This window comes from Bombina bombina, chromosome 1, assembly GCF_027579735.1.
Source record: "Bombina bombina isolate aBomBom1 chromosome 1, aBomBom1.pri, whole genome shotgun sequence".
In the NCBI taxonomy this organism is placed as follows: domain Eukaryota; kingdom Metazoa; phylum Chordata; class Amphibia; order Anura; family Bombinatoridae; genus Bombina; species Bombina bombina.
The window spans coordinates 252,234,134-252,256,824 of NC_069499.1; the positions used below are offsets into that span (position 1 = coordinate 252,234,134).

General features: G+C 41.5%; 1 protein-coding gene across 1 annotated transcript in view; it reads left to right on the forward strand.

Moving 5' to 3' along the window:
* HECTD1 (HECT domain E3 ubiquitin protein ligase 1) overlaps positions 1–22,691 on the forward strand; it is a 699,591-nt gene that overhangs the window by 48,610 nt on the left and 628,290 nt on the right. Inside the window, exon 2 of the mRNA XM_053711863.1 lies at positions 17,512–17,752. Coding sequence (XP_053567838.1) covers positions 17,613–17,752 — 140 coding nt within the window. The 5' untranslated portion in view covers positions 17,512–17,612. The remainder of the gene's footprint in view (positions 1–17,511; positions 17,753–22,691) is intronic.

The window sequence follows — 22,691 nt, forward strand, 5'->3', positions numbered from 1 at the left end:
TGCTCAGGGAGGTTTTAGCGACTCTGGATGATTGTGACCCTATTGTAGTTCCAGAGAAATTGTGTAAAATGGACAAATATTTAGAGGTTCCTGCCTACACTGATGTTTTTGCAGTCCCCAAGAGGATTTCGGACATTGTTACTAAGGAGTGGGATAGACAAGGTATTCCGTTCGCTCTCCCTCCTACTTTTTAAGAAAATGTTTCCCATATCAGACACCATGCGGGACTCGTGGCAGACGGTCCCTAAGGTGGAGGGCGCTATTTCTACCCTGGCTAAGCGTACAACTATACCTATTGAGAACAGTTGTGCTTTCGAAGATCCTATGGATAAAAAATTAGAGGGTCTCCTGAAGAAAATATTTGTTCATCAGGGTTTTCTTCTCCAACCTATAGCGTGCATTGTTCCTGTAACTAATGCAGCTGCTTTTTGGTTCGAGGCTCTGGAGGAGGCTCTTCAGGTTGAGACCCCATTAGATGATATTCTGGATAGAATTAGGGCTCTCAAGCTAGCTAATTCTTTCATTACAGATGCCGCTTTTCAACTGGCTAAATTAGCGGCAAAGAATTCAGGTTTTGCCATTTTCGCGCGTAGAGCGTTATGGCTTAAGTCCTGGTCTGCTGATGTGTCATCAAAGCTAAGCTTTCAAAGGTAAGACCCTATTCGGGCCTGAACTGAAAGAGATCATTTCAGACATCACTGGAGGGAAAGGCCATGCCCTTCCTCAGGATAAGACAAATAAGATGAGGACCAAACAAAATAATTTGCGTTCCTTTCGAAACTTCAAAGGTGGTCCCTCTACCTCTTCCCCTGCTGCAAAACAAGAGGGGAATTTTGCTCAATCCAAGTCAGTCTGGAGACCTAACAAGACTTGGAACAAAGGTAAACAGGCCAAGAAGCCCGCTGCTGCCACCAAGACAGCATGAAGGGGTAGCCCCCGATGCGGGACCGGAACTAGTAGGGGGCAGACTTTCTCTCTTTGCTCAGGCTTGGCCAAGAGACGTTCAGGACTCCTGGGCTTTAGAAATCGTAACCTAGGGGTATCTTCTAGATTTCAAAGATTGTCCTCCAAGGGGGAGATTCCATCTTTCTCAATTGTCTGCAAACCAGACAAAAAGAGAGGCATTCTTAAGGTGTGTAGAAGACCTATATACCATGGGAGTGATCCACCCAGTTCTGAAAACAGAACAGGGATGGAGACCATTCAGACTATTTTACCAATGATCCAGGATGGTCAATATATGACCACCGTGGACTTAAATGATGCATATCTACACATCCCTATCCACAAAGATCATCACCAGTTCCTCAGGTTCGCCTTTCTGGACAAGCATTACCAGTTTGTGGCTCTTCCCTTCGGGTTGGCCACAGCTCCCAGAATTTTCACAAAGGTGCTAGGGTCCCTTCTGGCGGTTCTAAGGCCACGGGGCATAGCAGTGGCGCCTTATCTGGACGATATCTTAATTTGGGCGTCAACTTACCAACTAGCCAAGTCTCACACGGACATCGTGTTGGATTTTCTAAGATCTCACGGGTGGAAGGTGAACGTAAAAAAGAGTTCACTTATCCCTCTCACGAGTTCCATTCCTGGGATCTCTGATAGATTCGGTGGACATGAAAAAATTTCTGACGGAGGTCAGGAAATCAAAGATTTTAACCACCTGCCGAGCTCTTCATTCCATTCCTTGGCAGTCAGTGGCTCAGTGTATGGAGGTAATCGGACTAATGGTAGCGGCAATGGACATAGTTCCGTTTGCTCGCTTGCATCTCAGACCACTGCAACTATGCGTGCTCAAACAGTGGAATGGGGATTATGCAGATTTATCTCCTCAGATAAATCTGGATCAAGAGACCAGAGACTCTCTTCTTTGGTGGTTGTCACAGGATCATCTGTCCCAGGGAATGTGTTTCCGCAGGCCAGCGTGGGTCATAGTGACGACTGACGCCAGCCTATTGGGCTGGGGTGCAGTCTGGAATTCCCTGAAAGCACAGGGTTTGTGGACTCAGGAGGAGGCTCTCCTCCCGATCAATATTCTAGAACTGAGAGCGATTATTCAACGCGCCTCAGCTGGCTTCGGCCAGATTCATAAGGTTCCTGTCGGACAATATCACGACTATAGCATATATCAATCATCATGGGGGAACAAAGAGTTCTCTAGCGATGATAGAGGTTACAAAAATAATTAACTCCATCCGGAGGTGTTTGCATAATTGATTCCGCAATGGGGCACACCAGAATTGGATCTGATGGCGTCTCGTCAGAACGCCAAACTTCCTTGTTACGGGTCCAGGTCAAGGAATCCTCAGGCAGTACTTATAGATGCTCTAGCAGTATCCTGGTCGTTCAACCTGGCTTATGTGTTGCCATCATTTCCTCTCCTTCCTCGTTTGATTGCCAGAATCAAACAAGAGAGAGCTTCAGTGATTTTGATAGCACCTGCGTGGCCACGCAGGACTTGGTATGCAGACCTGGTGGACATGTCATCTCTTCCACCATGGACTCTGCCACTGAGACAGGACCTTCTGATTCAAGGTCCGTTCCAGCATCCAAATCTAGTTTCTCTGCGGCTGACTGCCTGGAGATTGAACGCTTGATTTTATTCAAGAGGGTTTACTCTGAGTCGTTCATAGATACCTTGATTCAGGCTCGAAAGCCTGTCACTAGGAAAATTTATCATAAGATATGGCGTAAATATCTTTATTGGTGCGAATCCAAAGGCTACTCATGGACTAAGATCAGGATTCCTAGGATTTTGTCCTTTCTCCAAGAAGGATTGGAGAAGGGGCTATCAGCTAGTTCCTTAAAGGGACAGATATCTGCTTTATCAATTCTACTGCACAAGCGTCTGGCAGATGTTCCAGACGTTCTGTCAGGCTTTAGTTAGAATCAAGCCTGTTTAAAACTGTTGCTCCGCCATGGAGTTTGAATTTAGTTCTTAAGGTTCTTCAAGGGGTTCTGTTTGAACCTATGCATTCCATAGATATTAAGCTTCTATCTTGGAAAGTTCTGTTTTTAGTTGCGATCTCTTCGGCTCGAAGAGTTTCTGAACTATCTGCATTGCAATGCGACTCGCCTTATCTTGTTTTCCATGCTGATAAGGTGGTTTTGCGTACCATACCTGGATTCCTTCCTAAGGTTGTTTCTAATAGGAATATCAATCAGGAAATTGTTGTTCCCTCTCTGTGTCCTAATCCTTCCTCTAAGAAGGAGCGTCTGTTACACAACTTTGACGTGGTTCGTGCTTTGAAGTTTTACTTGCAAGCGAGCAAAGATTTCCGTCAAACATCTTCTTTGCTTGTTGTCTATTCTGGAAGACGTAGTGGTCAAAAAGCTACGGCTACCTCTTTCTTTTTGGCTGAAAAGCATCATCCGTTTGGCATACGAGACTGCTGGACAGCAGCCTCCTGAAAGAATTACAGCTCACTCTACTAGAGCGGTGGCTTCCACATGGGCTTTTAAAAATGATGCTTCTGTTGAACAGATTTGTAAGGCTGTGAGTTGGTCTTCGCTTCATACCTTTTCCAAATTTTATAAATTTGATACTTTTGCTTCTTCGGAGGCTATTTTTGGGAGAAAAGTTCTTAAAGCAGTGGTGCCTTCTGTTTAGGTATCTGTCTTGTCCCTCCCGTTCATCCGTGTCCTGTTGCTTTGGTATTGTATCCAACAAGTAAAGGATGGATCCGTGGACTCGTCGTACCTTATAGAAGAAAAGTAAATTTATGCTTACCTGATAAATTAATTTCTTCTATGGTACGAAGAGTCCACGGCCCGCCCTGTCATTTTAAGACTATATTTTTTGATTTTAAACTTCAGTCACCTCTGCACCTTTTTTGTTTCTCCTTTTTCTTCCTGTACCTTTGGTCAAATGACTGGGGGGTGGAGCTATATAGACAGCTCTGCTGTGGTGCTCTTTGCCACTTCCTGTTAGCAGGAGGATCATATCTCACAAGTAAAGGTTGAATCCGTGGACTCGTCGTACCATAGAAGAAATTAGTTTATCAGGTAAGCATAAATTTACTTTTTTTTTTATTTATTTTTGGCTCCTATTATGCTTTTACAGCCAACACTACATGACCAATCTTTACAGCAAGATGTTATGCGATTAGAACAGGATTCAGCATACTACTATTATTAATTTTCATTTAATTATGTAGCACAGCAGAATTCTGTAGCGCTGAACTTTAACAGAATTTAAGATCAAAAATGGTTTGAGTGCCCATATGATTATATACTGCTGTCCAGCTAAAAGATATTTTTATGTTAAAGTCTGATTTTTTTTTTTTTTTTTTTTATTTTTTTTGATGGGAGAAAATGTTATGGAAATTGAGTTTACGGTGTTGAGTATTCCTAGCTTGGATTGTAAAGAAAATATACTCAGTTATTGTAGCATACAGCTTTACAGTTTAATTTTAGATTGTTATTTTTAGATCGGTCTGTATTATATATAAATTACCCTGGAGTGGATAGATATAATATTTAAATTTTACAGTGCTCTGCATTATTTGATTTTATTACACGCTCTTAATCACATTTATATATGCAATCTGTCTGACATTTTGATCATTCTGGCCACTCAAAAGAAAGAAATTAAGCCTATCTGTTTTTAAAAGCCCCAAAAGTGTGTGTCTGTTTTTTGGTTTTTTTAATGCAACAGAGAGGCTAAATATTTTTCTTTCCTAAGACATGGAGAGGCCGCAATGTAATTTCAGTTACTAGTGGGAATATCACTCCTGGCCCGCAGGAGGAGGTAAAGAGCACCACAGCAAAGCTGTTAAGTGTCACTCCCCTACCCATAATCCCCAGTCATTCTCTTTGCCTCTGTCAATGGAGGAGGTGAAGTTTGGTGTCTGAAGAAATGATTTTTTTTTTGGGTACTTTTTCTCTGCAAGCAAGGATTTAGGTTTTGCTGAGTCCACGTCAATCTCTTCAGTAGAGTAGTGGTGGCTTTTAAGCAGTTAGGTTGAGGTGGTCCTTACTTTGTTTCCTAATATTTTGCTACCCTAGTTATAGAAAACCAGAGTTGGTTATTCTGTTCTTTCTTTTCTCCAACATTGGTGTGTCCGGTCCACGGCGTCATCCTTACTTACAGGAAATGGCAAAGAGTCCCAGCAAAGCTGGCCATATAGTCCCTCCTAGGCTCCGCCCACCCCAGTCATTCTCTTTTCCGTTGCACAGGCAACATCTCCACGGAGATGGTTAAGAGTATGTGGTGTTTAGTTGTAGTTTTTTTATACTACTATCTAGAGTTTGTTATTTTAAAATAGTGCTGGTATGTACTATTTACTCTAAAACAGAAAAAGATGAAGATTTCTGTTTGTGAGAGGAAGATGATTTTAGCAGACAGTAACTAAAATCGATTGCTGTTTCCACATAGGACTGTTGAGATGAAGTAACTTCAGCTGGGGGAAACAGTTAGCAGACTTTTCTGCTTAAGGTATGACTAGCCATATTTCTAACAAGACTGTGTAATGCTGGAAGGCTGTCATTTCCCCTCATGGGGACCGGTAAGCCATTTTCTTAGTCTCAAACAGAATAAAGGGCTTAATATGGGCTATAAAACTGGTAGACACTTTTATGGGCAAAATCGATTGCTTTATTTGGGCATTTTATACATGTTTATGCTGGTAATTCACACTTATAAACTTGGGGAACGTTTTTTAACGTCAAGCACTGTGTTAGACACCTTTTCCAGTCAGGAAGGTCCTTCCCAGTTGTAGGCTGAGCCTCATTTTCGCGCCATTACTGCGCAGTTACTTTTGAGAGCAAGACATGCAGATGCATGTGTGAGGATCTGAAAGTAGTTGGAAAAGTTCCTAGAAGGCTTCATTTGGTATCGTATTCCCCACTGGGTTTGGTAAAGTCGCAGCAAAGGCTGTAGCTGGGACTGTAGAGGGGTTAAAACTGTAACCGGCTCTGGTTTCGTTATTTTAAGGGTTAAAGCTCTGAAAATTGGTGTGCAATACTTTGAATGCTTTAAGACACTGTGGTGAAAATTTGGTAAATTTTGAACAATTCCTTCATATTTTTTCACATATTCAGTAATAAAGTGTGCTCTGTTTAAAATTTAAAGAGACAGTAACGGTTTTGTTTTAAAACGGTTTTTGTGCTTTGACAAGTTTAAGCCTGTTTAACATGTCTGTACCTTCAGATAAGCTATGTTCTATATGTATGAAAGCCAATGTGTCTCCCCCTTCAAAATTGTGTGATAATTGTGCCATAGCGTCCAAACAAAGTAAGGACAGTACTGCCACAGATAATGAAGTTGCCCAAGATGATTCATCAGATGAAGGGAGTAGACATGGTTCTACATCATCTCCTTCTGTGTCTATACCAGTTTTGCCCACGCAGGAGGCCCCTAGTACTTCTAGCGCGCCAATGCTTATTACTATGCAACAATTGACGGCAGTAATGGATAACTCCATAGCAAATATTTTATCCAAAATGCCTGCATATCAGAGAGAGCGCGATTGCTCTGTTTTAAACACTGAAGAGCAAGAGGGCGCTGATGATAATTGCTCTGTCATACCCTCACACCAATCTGAAGGGGCCATGAGGGAGGTTTTGTCAGATCAAGAAATTTCTGATACAGGAAGAATTTCTCAGCATTCAGAACCTGATGTTGTGACATTTAAATTTAAATTAGAGCATCTCCGCGCACTGCTTAAGGAGGTGTTATCTACTCTGGATGATTGTGACAACCTGGTCATTCCAGAAAAATTATGCAAGATGGACAAGTTCCTAGATGTTCCGGTACACCCCGACGCTTTTCCTATACCCAAGCGGGTGGCGGACATAGTGAATAAGGAGTGGGAGAAGCCCGGCATACCTTTTGTCCCCCCTCCTATATTTAAGAAATTATTTCCTATGGTCGACCCCAGAAAGGACTTATGGCAGACAGTCCCTAAGGTCGAGGGGGCAGTTTCTACTCTAAACAAGCGCACTACTATTCCTATCGAGGATAATTGTGCTTTCAAAGATCCTATGGATAAAAAATTGGAGGGTTTGCTTAAAAAGATTTTTGTACAGCAAGGTTACCTTCTGCAACCCATTTCATGCATTGTTCCTGTCACTACTGCAGCGTGGTTCTGGTTCGAGGAACTAGAAAAGTCGCTCAGTAGAGAGACTCCATATGAGGAGGTTATGGACAGAGTTCACGCACTCAAGTTGGCTAATTCTTTTATTTTAGATGCCGCTTTGCAATTAGCTAGATTAGCGGCGAAAAATTCAGGGTTTGCAATTGTGGCGCGCAGAGCGCTTTGGCTAAAGTCTTGGTCAGCGGATGTATCATCCAAGACAAAATTACTTAATATCCCCTTCAAGGGTAAAACTCTCTTTGGGCCAGAATTGAAAGAGATTATCTCAGACATTACTGGGGGAAAGGGCCACGCCCTCCCACAAGATAGGCCTTTCAAAGCCAAGAATAAGTCTAATTTTCGTTCCTTTCGTAATTTCAGGAACGGACCGGCCTCTAATTCTGCATCCTCTAAGCAAGAGGGTAATGCTTCACAGACCAAACCAGCCTGGAAACTGATGCAAGGCTGGTACAAGGGTAAGCAGGCCAAGAAACCTGCTGCTGCTAACAAAACAGCATGAAGGAGTAGCCCCCGATCCGGGACCGGATCTAGTGGGGGGCAGACTCTCTCTCTTTGCTCAGGCTTGGGCAAGAGATGTTCAGGATCCCTGGATGCTAGAAATAGTTTCTCAGGGTTATCTTCTGGAATTCAAGGAACTACCCCCAAGGGGAAGGTTTCACATATCTCACTTATCCTCAAACCAAATAAAGAGACAGGCATTCTTACATTGTGTAGAAGACCTGTTAAAGATGGGAGTGATACACCCAGTTCCAATGGCGGAACAAGAAATGGGATTTTACTCAAATCTGTTCGTAGTTCCCAAAAAAGAGGGAACCTTCAGACCAATTCTGGATTTAAAAATCCTAAACAAATTTCTCAGAGTACCTTCGTTCAAAATGGAAACCATTTGAACGATTCTACCTACAATCCAGGAAGGTCAATTTATGACTACCGTGGATCTAAAGGATGCGTATCTACATATTCCTATCCACAAAGAACATCATCAGTTCCTAAGGTTCGCCTTTCTGGACAAACATTACCAGTTTGTGGCCCTCCCATTCGGGTTAGCCACTGCTCCAAGGATTTTCACAAAGGTACTCGGGTCCCTTCTAGCGGTTCTAAGACCGAGGGGCATTGCAGTAGTACCATACCTGGACGACATTCTAATACAAGCGTCGTCCCTTTCAAAGGCAAAGGCTCATACAGACATCGTTCTGGCCTTTCTCAGATCTCACGGATGGAAGGTGAACATAGAAAAAAGTTCTCTGTCTCCGTCGACAAGAGTTCCATTCTTGGGAACAATAATAGATTCTTTAGAAATGAGGATTTTTCTGACAGATGTCAGAAAGTCAAAACTTCTAAGCGCTTGTCAAGTTCTTCATTCAGTTCCACGTCCTTCCATAGCTCAGTGCATGGAAGTAGTAGGGTTGATGGTTGCAGCAATGGACATAGTTCCTTTTGCGCAAATTCATCTAAGACCATTACAACTGTGCATGCTGAAACAGTGGAATGGGGACTATACAGACTTGTCTCCAGTGATTCAAGTAGATCAGATTACAAGAGATTCACTTCGTTGGTGGCTAACCCTGGACTACCTATCCCAGGGAATGAGCTTCCGCAGACCAGAGTGGGTCATCGTCACGACCGACGCCAGTCTAGTGGGCTGGGGTGCGGTCTGGGAATCCCTGAAAGCTCAGGGACTATGGTCTCTGGAAGAGTCTCTTCTCTCGATAAACATTCTGGAACTAAGAGCGATATTCAATGCTCTCAGGGCTTGGCCTCAGCTAGCAAAGGCCAGATTCATAAGATTCCAATCAGACAACATGACGACTGTTGCTTATATCAATCATCAGGGGGGAACAAGGAGTTCCCTGGTGATGAAAGAAGTGACCAAAATAATACAATGGGCGGAGGATCACTCCTGTCACCTATCTGCGATCCACATCCCAGGAGTGGAAAACTGGGAGGCGTATTCTCTGAGTCGTCAGACTTTCCATCCGGGGGAGTGGGAACTCCACCCGGAGATATTTGCCCAGTTGACCCAATTATGGGGCATTTCAGACATGGATCTGATGGCGTCTCGTCAGAACTTCAAGGTTCCTTGCTACTGGTCCAGATCCAGGGATCCCAAGGCGACTCTAGTGGATGCACTAGTAGTGCCTTGGACCTTCAACCTAGCTTATGTGTTTCCACCGTTTCCTCTCATTCCCAGGCTGGTAGCCAGGATCAAGCAGGAGAGGGCCTCGGTGATCTTGATAGCTCCTGCGTGGCCACGCAGGACTTGGTATGCAGACCTGGTGAATATGTCATCGGCTCCACCATGGAAGCTACCTTTGAGACAGGACCTTCTTGTACAGGGTCCATTCGAACATCCAAATCTGGTCTCCCTCCAGCTGACGGCTTGGAGATTGAACGCTTGATTCTATCAAAGTGTGGATTTTCAGATTCTGTGATAGATACTCTGGTTCAAGCCAGAAAACCGGTAACTAGAAAAATTTACCATAAAATATGGAAAAGATATATCTGCTGGTGTGAATCCAAGGGATTCCCATGGAATAAGATAAAGATTCCTAAGATCCTTTCCTTTCTACAAGAAGGTTTGGATAAAGGATTATCTGCGAGTTCTCTAAAGGGACAGATTTCTGCTTTATCTGTCTTACTACACAAACGACTGGCAGCTGTGCCAGATGTTCAAGCATTTGTTCAGGCTCTGGTTAGGATCAAGCCTGTTTACAGACCTTTGACTCCTCCCTGGAGTTTAAATCTAGTTCTTTCAGTTCTTCAAGGGGTTCCGTTTGAACCTTTACATTCCATAGATATTAAGTTGTTATCTTGGAAAGTTTTGTTTTTGGTTGCTATTTCTTCTGCTAGAAGAGTTTCTGAATTATCTGCTCTGCAGTGTACTCCGCCCTATCTGGTGTTCCATTCAGATAAGGTTGTTTTGCGTACTAAGCCTGGTTTTCTTCCAAAGGTTGTTTCCAACAAAAATATTAACCAGGAGATAGTTGTACCTTCTTTGTGTCCGAATCCAGTTTCAAAGAAGGAACGTTTGCTACACAATTTAGATGTAGTCCGTGCTCTAAAATTCTACTTAGAAGCTACAAAAGAGTTCAGACAAACATCTTCTCTGTTTGTCGTCTATTCTGGTAAAAGGAGAGGTCAAAAAGCGACTTCTACCTCTCTTTCCTTTTGGCTTAAAAGCATCATCAGATTGGCTTATGAGACTGCCGGACGGCAGCCTCCTGAAAGAATCACAGCTCACTCCACTAGGGCTGTGGCTTCCACATGGGCCTTCAAGAACGAGGCTTCTGTTGATCAGATATATAAGGCAGCGACTTGGTCTTCACTGCACACTTTTGCCAAATTTTACAAATTTGATACTTTTGCTTCTTCGGACGCTATTTTTGGGAGAAAGGTTTTGCAAGCTGTGGTGCCTTCCGTTTAGGTAACCTGATTTGCTCCCTCCCTTCATCCGTGTCCTAAAGCTTTGGTATTGGTTCCCACAAGTAAGGATGACGCCGTGGACCGGACACACCAATGTTGGAGAAAACAGAATTTATGCTTACCTGATAAATTACTTTCTCCAACAGTGTGTCCGGTCCACGGCCCGCCCTGGTTTTTTTAATCAGGTTTGATGAATTATTTTCTCTAACTACAGTCACCACGGCACCCTATGGTTTCTCCTATTTTTTCCTCCTGTCTGTCGGTCGAATGACTGGGGTGGGCGGAGCCTAGGAGGGACTATATGGCCAGCTTTGCTGGGACTCTTTGCCATTTCCTGTTGGGGAAGAGATATTCCCACAAGTAAGGATGACGCCGTGGACCGGACACACCGTTGGAGAAAGTAATTTATCAGGTAAGCATAAATTCTGTTTTTTCTACAGGTCTCTGTAAGGAGTATGTGTCCTTTCACACCTAGTGAGCTGTCTTCCAGCCGGACAGCTAGATTGCAGGTGATGTGCTTTTGTCTTCTAGGTACTGTGGACTTGCATTTAAGAGGATTTCTCTGCATTATACATATATTTTACATGGGACATGTTAAAATCCTTAGTGGACTCGTTAAGGATTGTTTGGCAGTGTGCTGGCACATTAAACTGTATGTGAGGAGACTTATGGGTTATTCCTCCTTTATGGTGATGAAGGAGTTAACCTTATTTCTGGGGCTCATTTTATTTCATTAGACTCTGTGTGGGTCTTATTGTTTTTATTTCACTTGTGGAGTGAGTACTATGGGATTACTTAAGTGGCTGGAAAATTAGTCAGTGTGTCAGTTTCATTTTTTGTCTAACGGCTGCAGCACGTGCTTTTACTTGATGCACACTTTCTTATTCAGCTGGTAACGTGACTCCTCTCTTCCACTCTCAAAGAACTACGGAGCGGCATCGGCTGAGTCTGTTAATCTGTAACATCGGCTAGTCTTTTCTGTCAACATTGGTGGTACTCCGGAGGGGCAGGTAGGGCACCTCAGTTTGCTGAGGTGTGGAGGTCCTGATTAGGCGTACGTTTATTTTAAAGTGACAGTAGCAATTTCAAAATTTTACATTTTTCTTTTGTCATTCCAATTTCTCTGGGAATTCCTTATAGAAATGGAGCAGGATGTTTGTGTCTTGAAGCCCAAATTGTCTCTCAGGATGATGCTATTCAGGCAATGCCACTGCTTTCTCCTCTCATGTCCCAAGCCTCAATGGCGTCACATACAGTGCCCTGCAGTTCCTCTCAGCCTCCTGAGGAGTTTAATTGCCTGCAGATTTTGCTGCTCAGGTATCCTCTGCTGTATCTGCTTTTCCTTTGTTGGGGAAACGCAAGAGGGAAACTAAACATTTTTCAGATAGTAAGGTGTCTGTCCCTTCTGCTGCTGTGTAGGTTGCCCTCCCTCATAACTCTGAGGAGGAGGTTACCTCAGTAGCTTCTGAGGGTGAAATCTCAGATTCTGACAGTATAAATCCTTTGTCTGACGCTGAAGAAGTAAACTTCAGGTTTAAGCTTGAACACCTTTGTGTACTATTAAAGGAGGTATTGGCTACTTTGGACGATTCTGGCTCTTATGTCATGGTCAACCCTAGAAAATCAAGTAAGCTTAACAAATACTATGATGTTCCTTCCTCTTTGGAAGTGTTTCCTGTTCCAGACCATGTGACAGAGATTATTTCACAGGAATGGGAAAAGCCAGGGATAGCTTTGTCCTGTCTTTAAAAAGATGTTTCCTGTTGCTGACTCCATTAAAGATTCATGGAGCACGGTGCCTAAAGTAGAAGGGGCTATTTCTACTCTGGCTAAGAGAACTCCAATCCCTATCGAGGACAGCTGCTCCTTTAATGATCCCATGGTTAAGAAGCTGGATGCTTATTTGAAAAAGATGTATGTTCATCAGGGTCTTCAATGGCAACCTGCAGTATGTATTGCCACAGTAGCAAGTGCTGCATCTTATTGGTGCGATGCCTTGTCTCAATCAATTCTTTTAGAGACTCCGTTGGAGGAGATCCAAGATAGGATTAAGGCTCTCAAACTAGCCAACATGCAAGTTATTAGACTGGGAGCCAAGATGTCTGGCTTCACTGTCTTAGCCCATAGGCCTTTGTGGCTAAAATCTTGGTCAGCTGATGTTACCTCCAAGCTTCTGGTGCTCCCTTACAAGGGAAAAACCTTATTTGGACCTGGTCTAGCAGAAATAATTTCTGATATTACGGGTGTGAAAGGGTCTTTTCTACCTCAAGGCAAGAAAAACGGATCTAAACGACATCAAAGTAATAGAGCTGCAACAACTAATCGTCATTATCGATAATAATCTATTATAAAAATAGTTGTCAAGGAATCTCATAATCGATTAGTTGGTTTGCAATTAGTTGGTCTGTGCACAACACCAGCTGCTTCACTCCACTGAGCTCCTGCATATGGTATTGTGTTTTATGGTTATGTCCTTAGCCTAAAGGACGTCTACAGACGTATACTTTTCACTTTTTCAGAACAGTATAAGTTTACAACTACCCCTGGCTTATGTGCAACCCAGATATAATAGTCATCATTTTGATTGTTTATATTAAATCAGGTGATTTGGAACTATGCTTTGCATTATATAGTGCTGAACTTGTTATTTATACCTAGCCCCTAGATTGATGAGTTATTTGAATTAATGTGCACTTCTATCAGTTTGCACAATTATTAGCGGATTGCTTGCTATTGCTGATTATATGTACTGTTTAAATAAATGTGTAAGGCTTTGTCCTGTTATTGATATATAGTCATTGGCGCTTTTTGATTTGTTTTTTATTGTTTTATATTTTTAATCAATTGTGATAATATGTACCAGATTCAAACTTTCTAAGTATAAATTTGTTACTTTTAGAGCGGGCTAAATATTTTCCCCTAACCTTATAGCTGGTTATTTACCATTGCATACAGATATTCAAGATATTTTTTATGTTCGAATGAAGTCAAGGGTTACTTTATTGAGAGGCCCCTTGCCAAGGTGGAAGTTCTACCTCTTTTCAAACAGTTTTTGGTTTTGTTTAATTATAAAACTGTGCTCTGCTGCTTAAAAATTGGACAAACAGTTGTGTTAATGTAAAGTTTTAGTCTGAAGTTTATATTTTTAACACTCAGTATGTGGTTTCTATTTAAAATATAGGAAACAATTATTGATTCTTTTTTATTCGATTAATCGAAAAAATAATCAGCCTATTTAATTGATTATGAAAATAATCATTAGTTACAGCCCTATATTTCGTAACTTCAAAGGTCAAAAGTCTTTCTCTCCCTCTTCCAAGCAGGAACAGTTCAAGTCCTCTTGGAAACACAATCAGTCTTGGAACAAGGGGAAGCAATCAAAGAAGCCCTCAGCTGAATTTAAGTCAGCATGAAGGGTCTGCCCCCGGTCCGGGATCAGATCAAATGGGGGGCAGACGTTCCCTGTTTTGTCAAGCCTGGATACGGGATGTTCCAGATCCTTGGGCTGTGGACTCAGTATATCAGGGTTACAAAATAGAATTCAAATCTCCAGATTATTTGCAGATCAAGTAAAAAGAGAGACATTCTTGAACTGCGTTCAGGACCTTTATCTCCCTGGGAGTGATAGGGGAACTGGAACAAAGGGAACAGGGTCTAGGATTTTATTCAAATCTGTTTGTGGTTCTTCATAAAGAGGGAACTTTTCGACCCATTTTAGACCCAAAGTGTGCCAACAAATTTCTCAGGGTACCGTCCTTCAAAATGGAAACCATTCGTTCCATTCTTCCTTTGGTTCAAGAGGGTCAGATCATGACAACCATAGACCTGAAGGACGCGTATCTTCATGTTCCCATTCACAGGGACGTCACAAATTCCTGAGATTCGCTTTTCTAGACAAGCACTTTCAGTTTGTGGCACTTCCGTTTGGCCTTGCCACACCTCCCAGAATTTTCTCAAAGGTTCTGGGGGCTCTCTTAACAGTTGTCAGGTCTCGGAATTGCGGTGGCACCTTATCTGGACGTCATCTTGGTTTAGGCACCATCTTTTCAACAAGCAAACTCTCATACAGAGATCTTGTTGTCTTTGCTACGTTCCCATGGATGGATGGATGAAAAGTGAATCTGGAAAAGAGTTCTCTTGTTCCAGCTACAAGTGTGGTTTTCTTAGGGACATAATAGATTTCCTATCTATAAAAATCTTTCTGACAGAGGTCAGAAAATCCAAAATTCTATCTTTTTGCCTCTCTTTACAGTCTACTGTTCGGCCATCAGTGGCTCAATGTATGGAGGTAATTGGTCTGATGGTCGCCTCCATGGACATCATTCCCTTTGCTCAATTCCATTTGAGAGCTCTGCAATTATGCATGCTCAGACAGTGGAACGGAGACCATTTAAATCTATCTCAGAGGATCGATCTAGACCAGTCGACAAGACTCTCTCCCGTGGTGGTTTTCTCAGGAGCATCTGTCTCAGGGCACATGCTTCCAGAGACCTTTCTGGGTGATCATGACAACGGACGCCAGCCTGCTAGGCTGGGGGCAGTCTGGGACTCCTTAAAGGCGCAGGGACTATGGACTTGGGAGGAGTCTGCTTTCCCCATAAACATCTTGGAGTTGAGAACAATTTACATTGCTCTGATGGCTTGGCCTCAATTGTCCTTAGCCTGGTTTATCAGGTTCAAATCGGACATCATCGCCTCATCATCACAAACACCAGGGAAACTCGGAGTTCCTTAGCCATGAGGGAGGTGGCACGGATTATTCAGTGGGCGGAAGCTCACAATTGTTGTCTGCCATCCGAATTCCAGGAGTGCACAACTGGGAGGCGAATTTTCTGAGCAGACAGACATTTCATCCCGGGGAATGGACCCTGCATCCGTAGGTGTTCTCTAGGTTAACCCTCAAGTGGGGGGTGCCAGAATTGGATCTGATGGCGTCTCTGCAGAACGCCATGCTTCCAAGGTACGGTTCAAGGTCAACAGATCCGCATGCCACTCTGATAGATGCTCTGCCGATTTCTTTGAGTTTTTGGTCCAGCATTTGTTTCCTCCGTTTGCGCTCCTTCCATGAGTCATTGCTCGTATCGAACAGGAGAGAGAGTCGGTAATTCTAATAGCTTCTGCATGGCCTCGCAGGATCTGGTATGCAGACCTAATAAAGAGGTCTTCTCTGCCACCTTGGAGGTTGCCTCTGAGGAAGGACCTATCCCAGCGTCCTTTCCTCCATCCAAATCTAGTTTCTCTGAAGCTGACTGCTTGGAGATTGAGCGCTTAGTTCTGGGGGAGGGAAGAGAGTTGTTTGAGGGGGGTCAGGGACGGATCAGAGGGTGGGAATGTGTCAAGTGGAAGGCTGATCTCTCTACACCAAAGCTAAAATTAACCCTACAAGTTACCTAATTAACTCCTCAACTGCTGGGCATAATACAAGTGTGGTGCGCAGCAGCATTTAGCGGCCTTCTAGCTACCAAAAAGCAAAGCCATATGTCTATTTCTGAACAAAGGGGATCCCAGAGAAGCATTTACAACCATTTGTGCCATAATTGCACAAGCTGTTTGTAAATAATTTCAGTATGAAACCTAAAGTTAGTTAAAAAGTGAACTTTTTTTTTTTTTTTTATTTGATTGCATTTGGCAGTAATATGGGGGCATGAAATATATACCAAAATGGGCCTAGATCAATACTTTGGGTTGTCTACTACACTAAAGCTAAAATTAACCCTACAAGCTTCCTACAAGCTTGTTTGTAAATAATTTCAGTGAGAAACCTAAAGTTTGTGAAAAAGTGAATGATTTTTTTGATTTGATCGCATTTGGCTGTAAAATGGTGGCATGAAATATACCAAAATAGGCCTAGATCAATACTTTGGGTTGTCTACTAAAAAAAATATATACATGTCAAGGGATATGAGTGTTACAATGTAAGTCGTTAATTTTGAGAGAAAAAAAAATGGTTTGGAAATAGCAAAGTGCTACTTGTACTTATTACCCTATAACTTGTAAAGAACATGTAAACATTGGGTATTTCTAAACTCGGGACAAACTTTAGAAACTATTTAGCATGGGTGTTTATCGGTGGTTGTAGATTTTGGGCGTCAAAGTTAGAAAAAGTGTGTGTGTTTTTTTTCTTCAATTTTTTCATCATATTTTATAAAAAAAATTATAGTAAATTTGAAGATATGATGAAAATAATGGTATCTTTAGAAAGTCCATTTAATGGCGAGAAAAACGGTATATAATATGTGTGGGTACAGTAAATGAGTAAGAGGATAATTACAGCTAAACACAAACACCGCAGAAATGTAAAAATAGCCATTGTCCTTAAGGGTAAGAAATTGAAAAATGGTCTGGTCCTTAAGGGGTTAATACTAGTGACACTGTAATGCTATGTGTTTAACTTGGGACCAAAGAGCACTGATAGTCCTTATTGGAAACTGACACTGTTCTAATCAGTAGTGCTAGTCGCACAGCTGAGTCGTGTGACTAGCGCTGCTGATTGGAGCAGCTGCAGTTTCCACTCACGTCCAGCAGTGCTCTGCGGGTCCTAAGCAGAACTTTAAGCATGTGTTTAACACCTTTGTGGGGGTTAAACACATAGCATTACAGTGTTATCTAACTGATTAGAGCACAAAATAAAAAAATAAAATAAAATAAAGGCACTTTAAGGGCTATATGTGAAGATAGTAAAGCATTACTTGATAGTACTGTTACTTATGCCATTCAGCTAGATACCATGTTGTTTTTGAAACAAATGTGGAACTTTAACTGAAAGCAATGTTGTTAATATATTCTTCCACATCCTTTGCTTCCATTCATTTCTTCAGATACTAATTTTTGAGCACACTGGCTTTACAGCTGCCGGTTCAACACTAGCTTAATCTGCTTATTTCTAAGGCTCACACTTCACGGGTGCCTGTGTGTTCCTCTGGCCAGGCTTGGATTAATCTGCTTTATCACCAGCATTAATAACCCATTGACCCTATCCACTCTCTCTCTCTAGGTGAGGGTTTCCTGCAGACAAAGTGGCTGCCAAAGGAAAGAGAGGATCTAACACCAAGTGTCCATCCGGCCAGCGCGGGCCCATCGCCGCGCATTGCCACCATGGCCGATGTTGATCCAGACACATTGCTGGAATGGCTCCAGATGGGGCAGGGGGATGAGCGGGACATGCAGCTCATTGCCCTGGAACAGCTGTGCATGCTGCTGCTCATGTCTGATAATGTGGATCGGTGCTTTGAAACGTAAGTTGAATACTTTCTCTCCTTTGTTTATTCATCACAGCATTATATGGGAAAATGCAGTTAGGATGTTTTTGGGATGTAACAAAAGAATTCTAGATTTGCCTTCTTAAAATAGCCGCGGCTCAAATAGTACTTTCTGGAGGTTGGGGTTACACTGGATGTATGTAATCATTTTGATGACTGCTCAATTAAAATTACCTCTATTGTAACTTTATACACTGTTTATGTTACTCTCAACATCCTATTAACACAATGCATTATAATATAACTAATGGATTATTTTGCTCCTACTCACATTCTGACATATTTTTTTATACATTTAGAATCTATTTTCACTTAGGCCTAACAAACTAACTATACTATCTTTATGGTAAATGTGTTTATTTCAGTGTTTTACATGGCATGTTATGGCAGCACCATACCGGTGGAACTGCTTCAGCTATATAGATTAGACCTATGCTGTACCACTTGATCAACATATTTCTTTACTTTTTTATTTTTTATTTTATCTTGATTTCTTTAGTTTATTTGAAATAACTATTATCGTTTCTTCTGAATTTTGTTGAGATGTGGTTAGGTTTTCAAGCTTTTGTAGATTTTATTTCATTTTTTGCTGTTAACAAATATACTTATATGTGTGTGTGTATGTGTGGTTATATATACATTTTATTTAGCTGCTATAAAATATTAACTTAATCTTTAAGAGGAGGGAGATTGTCCTGTAAATAATATATATAATAATTTTTTATCAAAAAGTTTTTGCTCTTACGTTTTAAAAGCTTTGATTGTTCTGGTCCCATGAGCTCAGCAGTAAATAAGAGATCAGGAAGGGTGCAGGATAAAGAGTCCCTGTTTTTAGTGCACGTGAGAGAAGAAAACAGCCCCAGGAATTCCAGAGTGTCAGCTGATCTTGACTCACAGGGTGAGGAAGCTGCTCTCCCACACAGACAGTAGTGATACTAGTCACACAACCTCACTAATACAGTCAGCCTGAGTCAGCCTGGCATCTTTATTGCAGCCCAGACAAGCCCTACCACCCCATATTTCCTTGTTGTTTTCACTATGCAGCAGGTGGCAGTTTTTTCTCACTGTTCAGCAGATGGCATATTTCTCTCGCTATGTTTTATTCCTACAATATGATCCAAAGCCTGAATAATTCCTGCTTTTAATCCTCTGTGGCATTAGCAGACCTCTGAGAAACATGTCAGTTGGATAGTGGAAAGGACACAGTGTGATTAAAGAGTAGAAAACTATAGTGCAAGTACCTGTCCTGCCAAAAATGACCATCAGAATTATGTGAAAAAATAAGATAAATCAATGTTCGCGTCCTATTGCATCATTAATTTTGAATATAACATTTTTTGTTTTCTTTCTGTAGCCAATACTCATTACCCTCCATTATTACATGTACTAGCTGCAGTGCTTGACACCTTCATTTATCGTTTAGCTTCTTGCTTGTCTATTCTTAATATATGTATAAAGCCCACTTTTAATGTATTAAAAAGTGCATGGATAAGATGCAATAGCTTTTTAGGCCACAGTGGTATTCTGCTTTTAATTCATTTGAGATTCCCAAAGCTTTATGTGCACTTGTATGTTAAAGAACCACTAAACACAGTAGAATAACACAATCAATAAATGCATAATACATAGACAATGCAAAAGTACCTGGCTTGAATTTAAAATGAGTAGTAGATTGTTTTCTGACAAATGTCGGTTACATTTTCCTTCCTAATGCATCATGTGACAGCCATTAGCCAATCACAAAATGCATAAACGTATATCCTGTGAATCCTGCACATGCTAAGTAGGAGCTGGTGCCTCTGTAAATTGGCATATAAAGACTTCACATTTAATTAATGGAAGGGAATTGGAAAGTTGGCCAAAATTGTGTGCTCTTTCTGAATTATGAAAATTTAATTTTGACTTGACTGTTCCTATAAGTTGTCCTGTGAAGAGAGGATTTAGTATCTAACATTTATACAGGAGATAATGTCTGCTTATACTGCAGAGTTGTTGTCCACCCAGTGATGCTATAAACAAGTCCTAGGAGTCAGAGAGCCACTTCTCCTTGGAAAATTAACCTTAGATTAGGAGAGATGCTGGGCTCATAGCCATAGCATTTATGTTTGTGGCATGCACTACTGGCACTCTGTGTATCACTTCTTGCTGCCACTTCTTTACACAGCAGTAAGACTCCCATTTAGTGGCCCTTATAGAAGCAGCTGGTTCAGATCCTTGAAGGTAAGGGTCAAATAACTGCAGTGTCCCCCCCATGCTATCAAGCTGTTAAATCACTGCTGCAAGTCTGGTATGTAGCAGTGACTTAACTTGACTGACTTAATCCTGACTGTTTGTCCATAGTAATCAAGGTGTTCTTTCATAACTAACTGTGAGTTCCTGATAATGCAGTGGTACTCGTGGTGTTAAATCAGGATTTTGGATTTTTTTTGTGCCCTTAGGGTACTGCCATACTGCTTGTCTCTGAACTGGTTTCCAAATGAACCAGTGTGCATGCAGTATGTGGTCAAGTGCATCTCTTCTGCTCTGCTTCTGTGAATGACAATTTCCTGCATGAAATGTGGTTAGAAGAGAGGACTCTGCACTATGTGTAGTACAGTTGCTTTGAGGGAAGCGAACAGTTTGGATGCCCATTGCTGATCCATGGAATAGTGATGGTGAAGCTTTACACATGTGTGCTCTGAGCACACCAACTAGTAGAGATGTCCGCTTGTTTGGATATTTTGACAAGATTTTTTTTTTTCCTTCTTTAATCTTCCTGCCAATGACATAAAATGGAGACTGCTGTCCATGTGTTGTAGGTGCACCCAGTTTATTGTGGTATGTAAGGGGAGTCCATTTCCAGGATTTGAATTTATTTTCTAGGTATGCCTGAACTTGCTAGGTAACCTTTTTTTTTTTTTTAGCAGTTTGAAAGCAGCGTTAACGACCAGCAAGAGAGGCTAGGATCAGAACACAATCTGTAGATGTAGTGATGCAGCTTTTCCACTTATCTGTAAATCTGTGTTTATAGCATTTGCTTTTCTCTGTTAATGAGTGAGTGTCGGCTAATTCCTTTTACAGCATCTGCTTGTTATATATTTGTGATTATTCCCTACTCTATTTTGCACCCATCCTACTCAGGAGAGAGCTAACTATGTCAGAAGGGGTGTGATGCCCAGGTGTGAAAAATACACAGAAAACCCAGTTTGTTCTGGTAGGTGCTGCCCTGTACATAACGTGCACAAACTCTATTCATTGAGTTCAGTCCTCTTACATCTTTTGGTCAATTGGTTATAGGCCCAGGTGTCATTTCAAGGTTTCATTTTAACCTGGTCTCTTGCAGCCGCACATGCTAGCTTCTTTCCAAACACACTGAGATACAAAGGATGGCACAACCATTTGTAATTTTTCCAAGACATATACAAAACATGTAGGTGGACTGCTTTCTCTCAAGGAGTCGGTACACATCCCCATTTCACTTGCAAAACTTAAAGCTTTGGGTGCTCACCAGGCCATCCCAAACAGCTGTTTTCCTGTAAGGGGCTATTAGTAGGTACAATTGTTACACAGTACTTCATAGCCAGGGGGCAAACTTAATTTTGCATTTTTATGATACAATCTCTTTCATAATGGCCTTACTTTCTCTATGCTAGCAAAATACAGGTACGCTCCTTGTTTTCATACACTAGAACAGTGCTTGCTGGCTTTGTTATGCAGTAATTTTACCCGGTATGCCACCGAGTTGCGCTGCCGACTAGGATTAGCTTGCTTCAGGCTGTGTGGTGGTGAATAATTTTCCCGAGCGAAATGCCTGCATTTGCTGTTAGTGCGCTACTGCTGAGGAAGAGATGGGCTGATTATTTCCTATTTCACTGGGAGGTTCTCCAGTTGTTTTGCACTCTGTTATTTCTTTAACTTTTATTCTCAGATTTTGTATCTAAAAATCCCTGAATTATTGTTATTCTGCATACAGTTAAGAATATATAGCGTGGTGTACTAACTTGCTTTACATTACATCTATCTGTCTTCTTGATTTATATTATGGATCATACAGGAACTGTCCCCATTACTGTTAATTTAGATCCTTTAAAACAGGGCTCGACAACTCTAGGAGCTCCTAGAATTTAGTCCCTGACTTCTAACTTTTTGGGTTATTCTCCATATATCTATATACAAATACCACTGTCTGGCTACTAAAAGTGTGCCTGACTCCTAAATATTCTTACTGGCTCCTAAATTTTAAACAGATTTGTTGACCTCTGCTTTAAAAGGTAGGTCCTCTGACTTTGCAATTCAGTTTGTGTGTATTGTGCAAACTGGTTACTATTGTACCCCTAGCACAACTTTGCAATTTTTGTATGGATCACCTGATGCATGACAATCAATCTACTGCTGCTCTAGCCTCTAAAGGAGTCTGTATTTACAAGGGAGTTCATCAGATTTTTCTCCAGGTTTTCAAGATTTTGTGTGCTCTACTGCCTCTGAAATGTTGATGTTTATGCCTCCTCCAAGCAAGCAAAAAAGATCTAAATCTGACAGTCAACCTACTTAGGATTCATCTTCCCATTTGGAATTGCTAAAGGCAAGAACAGCTAAAATTATCTTTTTAGAAGATTGGTCTTCTGAAGGTGAATATATTTCAAGAGTCAGACACTAAGCAATACTTCAGATTCATCCTCTTCATATTCAATCTGGAACACCTTTGTGCATTATTAAATAAAGTTTTATGTATGTTAGCAGTTCAGGATCCAAAACCGGCTGAGGAAAAGTCTGTCAAGCAATTGGATCTAATTTTCAAACCTGCTGCTAAAGCTCCTGAGTTTTTTCCAGTACCTGATGCAATTACCAAAATAATTATCAAGGAATGGTCAAGGCATGGTATAAGCGCACTACTACTCCTGTAGAGGATAGTTCTTCTTTCAAAGATCCTATCGAC